Below are 5,555 nucleotides of genomic sequence, written 5' to 3' on the forward strand. Positions count from 1 at the left end.
ACCCAGGTATGTGCTCTGACCACCAGAAATGCCAGCAACCCTTTGGTGCACAGGATAACACTCAACCAGCTAAGCCTCTCTGGCTGGGCGATGGCAATGTGTTTAGACATGAAGAAACCTAGACCCAAAGCCTGGACAGTCAGAGCCAGGACTCAGAAGCAGGTGTTCAGACTTCAGCTGCCGAGCATGTCATTAGCTCCCCTAGTTTCCTCCACTGCGTCACTTCTCCAAGAGTTCCACAATTAGGGGGAGATGGGTGTCCTTCAGGGCTCGATAGAGTTGCTCTTTGCAGGTCCAGTCCCAGGACTTGCTGAAGCTGAACAGCTTTCTCATCTTGTCCGGATTGGTGGGCTCAGCCCGCACCCTCTCATACTGCTCCTCGCTCAGCACCTGCCCATGCAGCTTGTCTAGGACTGCATCCACTGATGTCACTCGAGCCACCAGGTCCTCCCGATGCTGGTCCACAAAGTGCAGCGAAGTAGGGGCATCTGGGGGTGAAAGTGAGGCCAGTAATGAATAAGAAAGGGTTTCCATCACATCCTCTCCCTCTAATTCTCCAGCCTAACTCTTCACTCCCTTTATCTGCATCCCTGGCTCCTCCCTGATCCCCACACATTTCCTGGACCACCAGAAAGGTACCTCTGCACTCCCTCATGTCACCTTCCACCCTAGCATTCTGCTGAGCTAAGGGTGGGGGTCAGGTTCATGATGGAGACATTTGAGATTGTTCAGTGGAAGGTGCCAGAGCCATGATGGGCAGGAATAAAAGGGATGGGGGAGAACTCTGCCCTGGGGCACACACCTCTCCCAGGACTGAACCCTTGTGAGGTTTAATGAGTCCCCTTTCTTTCTCTCCTCCCTCCCTCCAGGACCAGCAGGTAGCACCCAGAACTGCCATGGTTCCTGTGGCCTCTAACAGCTGTTACTGACCTCTTAGGGGAGCTGCAGAACTGAGGTCTCCTGGAGGAAAAGAGATATGAATAAGCATCAGTATCAATGATAGTTATTAACACAAACGATAACCCTTGAAACTCCTACCCACTTTTCTCTTTTGAGATTTATTCTAAGAACAAGCTACAGACTAATTCTGATAGAATAAGGATTAAGGGTTGCAAGTGCCCTTAGAGACAATGTTGATGAATCGTTTCTTCATGCCTATTGGGAAACGGAGGCCCAATTTTCCCCTTTACCCCCTTTTGCACAGGGTTTAATTCTCTCTTGGCCTGAATGGAACTCTGGTGGAGAAATAGCTTAGACCTTTGCTAGATATCTTCAACGATGAGATCTCCTTATTCTGAGCGTAAATCTACCTCCTTGACTTTTTTTTGCACTTTGTTTCCTACACTGTTTGTTCTGGAGTTTGATGTCAGAATCAAGAATTAACATCAAGAAAATCTTAGCATCTCAGAGTAATAGGTAAATTTCAATGGAAAAAACAAACAAAAACAACAACAAAAAGGGGATTAAATAATTACTTGCATATGGAGAGGAAGGGGGAGTCCACAGCAGCCCCTGTGGACAGGGCCTGAGGATGTGTGTGGACCCAAGTTCAGTGTGGCCTGACAGTGTGGGAGGGAAGGCAAACACAGGGGAGCTCCGGTTGTGGTGTTGGGAGCAGCGAGTTCACTTGGATGGAGGGAGGAGGGTGTCCATGTCCTCCATGCTGACTGGACAGTCTTAGAGTCTATCCTGACTCATCCTCAAACGGGCACATCTACTGAGGAGGCAAAGATATTAAAATCCAAAATGTAAGAGGAATGATGGAAGAAAATAGAGATGTTTAACTTGCACAGGAGAAGGCTTAAGGGAGGCTAGGATCCATCTTCAGGTACCTGAAGGGCTTTCCCATGGGGGTGGAGATAAATTCTTTTGTCAGCTCCAAAGAGCAGGATTAAGAAGATCATTTAACATAAGAATAAATTATAATACTGCTACTATTTATAACAAGGGTAGGGAATGTCTAGCCCATGGGCTGTATAAGTCAATGAAATCATTTTGTCTGGCCCTGCCAACGCATTAGGGGTGAGTTAATTAAATTTTTGACCAAAAATAGCAGGCTATTTGTGTGTGTGTGTGTGTGTGTGTGTGTGTGTGTGTATGTGTTAATCTTCACCTGAGGATATTTTTCTATTGATTTTTAGAGAGAGTGGAAGGGAGGGGGAGAGATAGAGAGAAACATGTGCCCGAACCAGGTCCAGGGATAGAGCCTGCAACCGAGGTCTGTATCCTCGACTGGAATGCTCTATCCACTGAGCGAAACTGGCTAGGGCAGTAGGCTAATTTTTAAGTTGATAATTTTGTATGGCTCACAAATGATGTTATACATATCCAAATGACCCTTGCAGAAAAAAAAGGTTCCCCATCCCTGATTTATAAGACCACTGCATGAGATATGCATGTACATCAAGGATGTCAAACTCTGGGCCCGCAGGCCACATGCAGCCCACAACAAATATTTTTGCAGCCCAGCCAATATAACGGTATGTAAGAAACGTTTTAATAAAAATTTCGTAACTTAATTTTTACAATTATTACACATAATTATTAATGACGAACTACAACGTTCACTAATGACTGATTACATAATTGTGTTGGATTCATTTCCCTTACGTGCCTTACGCGCAGGCGCACCATTTCTCTCCACTAATACTAGCAGCGAATATTTTAGCAGCCGATTGCCATGTCATTAGTCTTGTACTGACTTGTTTGGTGTGCATGACAGGAAATATTTCGCTTTCTGAGAACAAGAAAAATAAGTTTGTTTGCGTTAAACTTACTAATTTGTGCAGTTATTCAGTATCTGGTAAGTTAATATTCAAGAAAAAATATTAAATTTTATTAAAATGTTCTATTATTTTATGTTAATGATTACTCATTTATTTTAGCCCTTTGTATTCAGCATGTCTCTATTGAAATAAACCTACATTTCAATGAAAATTAAAGCTTTTATTTGCGGCCCACATAAACTTAATCCTTGTTTATTTGGCCCGTGTTAGCTTTTGAGTTTGACATGCTTGAAGTACGTAATTTATTTAATCTTTCCAACAATCCTACAAGTTAGGCCATATGACCCTCTTTTTATAAATGAGGAATCTGACACTCAAAAGGGTGAAGTCATTTTCCCAAGATCACCCAGCAAGTAAGTGCCAGAGTGACATTCAAAGGAGGTCTGATGCTGGGGCTGGTTAGTCCACACCTGTGATTGCACCCGAGCCAAGACGAGTAAAGACCATTATCTTTCCCCTCCCTGGAAAGCCTGTTGTAGCACCTCAGGAGGCAGATTCACTATATATATTTTTGTTGTTGTTAATCCTCACCTGAGGATATTTTTTCCATTAATTTCCAGAGAGAGTGGAAGGAGGGAGGAAAGGAAGAGAGAGAGAGAGAGAGAGAGAGAGAGAGAGAATCATCAATGTGAGAGAAATACATTGATTGGTTGCTTCCCACATGCACCCTGACTGGGGCCGGGGATCGAACCTGCAACCCAGGTATCTACCCTTGACAGGGAATTAAACTGCGACCCTTTGGTCCATGGGTTGACACTCTAACTACTGACCTACACTGGCGAGGGCCAGATTCACTATGCTTTAACATTGAATATGATCTACTTTTTCCTAGAAGGACTTTTATTTTTAAAACATGTTTTTATTATTGATTGCAGAGAGAGTAAGGGAGAATGAGAGAGAGTTAGAAACATCAATGATGAGAGAGAATCATTGATAGGCTGCCTCCTGCATGTCCCCTACTGGGGATCGTGCCCACAACCCGGGCATGTGTCCTGACTGGGAATCGAACCATGACCTCCTGATTCATGGATCGACCCTTACCCACTGAGCAACACAGCAGGCACTAGAAGGACTTTTGAGGGATTTTGCTTCTTGGGCATGTTGGTGCTGATTTAAGACACTATAAAGTTACATTCATTCCTGAAAATCATTATTTGATTCCCTCTTGTTTACTTTGAAAATATCTAAATGATCCAGGTTAGTGTATGTGCTATTGCAATAATTGGCTTAATTCATACAACCATAGAACTGTCTAGTTCTTATTTTTTCATCTCATAGCCAATCAGTTATGAGAAATTTTTCCAAATGCCTTGTGGGTGTCAAAATCTGTTAAATCAAGGGCAGTGTAGAGACACCATGGTGCATGGGAGAGGGAATGGAGCTTAAAGTCAGACCAATTTTAATTCAAATTCTAGTCACATCAACTGTTATGTAACTAGAAAAAAAATCGCATAACTTCTCTGGGCTATTTCTTCTCATCAACAAATTGTGAGCACACACACACACACACACACACACACACACACACACACAGACACAGACTCTTTTATTGACGTTTTGTTTCTCACCACTGAGCCCCCTGGACTTGTCTGGACTTTACCTGATTTCACCAAGGCCTCCCATACCACAGTCTCATCATTTTTGCTTTTAATCTGCAGCCGGATCCCTGACCCCAAATGACCAACGTAGAACTCAGAGAAGAGCTGGGGTTTCCCAGGGCTTCGATAGCAGAGCTCCAGTTCCTGTAGAAAAAGTGGTGATGTGAGAAGCCACCATTCATCCTGCAAGTGAGGTGTCTCCCCACTTGACACCTTCTTGGCCCTGCTCAGCCCCATGGGAACCCTGGGGTGATCTCTACTGAAATTAATGCCACCTCAGGCACTGCTCTCTTCCTCATTTTACACAAATCCCGACTCAAAAGGAAGAGGACATGGCTGGGTACCCCATGGATGAGTCAGGACTTACCCATAATATAGTGCTCACACATCCTAAACCAGATCCTTCTCCCTTCATCTTGAACCAGATCCTTCTTCCTCCATCTCCCCCATCTTGAACCCAAATTCTCATTTCTCAAGCCCAAAGCCTATCTTCTTAATGGATCCTAAGCTTGACATCCTTTTTTTTTGTTTTTAAAAGATAGTAACATAGTTTATTATCATTACCAAGTATTATGTATTTTTTTTAGAAAAAATATTTTTATTGATTTCAGAGAGGAAGAGAGAGAAAGAGAGAGATAGAAACATCAATGATGAGAGTGAACCATTGATTGGCTGCCTCCTGCATGTTGGACCGAGCCCACAACCCAGCTATGTGACCTTGACCAGAATCTAACATGGGACCCTTCAGTCTGCAGACCAATGCTCTATCCACTGAGTCAAACCGGCTAGGGCTGTTATGTATTTTTTTAATTTAAATTTTTTATTGTTTAAAGTATTACATATGTCTCCTTCCCCACCCCCCACCCCCCATTGACTTTTCCCTGGCCACTCCCATCTCCCAGATTGACCTACTTTTAATCAACAGAAAATTTATATCCATTCCCGTTTCTAAATCACATTTGAGATGACTCGATTCCCAACTGTCTTCCAAAAACATTCCCTCCCCAGTTTCCTCACATGCAGTAAACAGCATACCACCACTGAATATCCATATTCCATATTCAGGCATCATCTTTAATTCTTAGCTTTCTCCCCCTCCCCCCTTCTTCTTCTTCTTCTCCTTCTTCTCCTTCTCTCTCTCTCTCTCTCTCTCTCTCTCTCTCTCTCTCTC

The 5,555-nt window shown here is 43.5% G+C and overlaps 1 protein-coding gene across 1 annotated transcript in view; it reads right to left on the minus strand.

Moving 5' to 3' along the window:
• Window positions 1-219: 219 nt before the first annotated feature.
• Window positions 220-5,555, minus strand: part of LOC102250298 (NACHT, LRR and PYD domains-containing protein 1-like) — a 70,165-nt gene continuing 64,829 nt past the window's right edge. Inside the window, exons 11-13 of the mRNA XM_014530209.1 lie at window positions 4,387-4,528; window positions 931-960; window positions 220-488 (exon numbers count right to left, since the gene is read on the minus strand). Coding sequence (XP_014385695.1) covers window positions 220-488; window positions 931-960; window positions 4,387-4,528 — 441 coding nt within the window. The remainder of the gene's footprint in view (window positions 489-930; window positions 961-4,386; window positions 4,529-5,555) is intronic.

This window comes from Myotis brandtii, unplaced genomic scaffold (genome assembly GCF_000412655.1).
Source record: "Myotis brandtii unplaced genomic scaffold, ASM41265v1 scaffold728, whole genome shotgun sequence".
NCBI classification, from domain to species: Eukaryota; Metazoa; Chordata; class Mammalia; order Chiroptera; family Vespertilionidae; genus Myotis; species Myotis brandtii.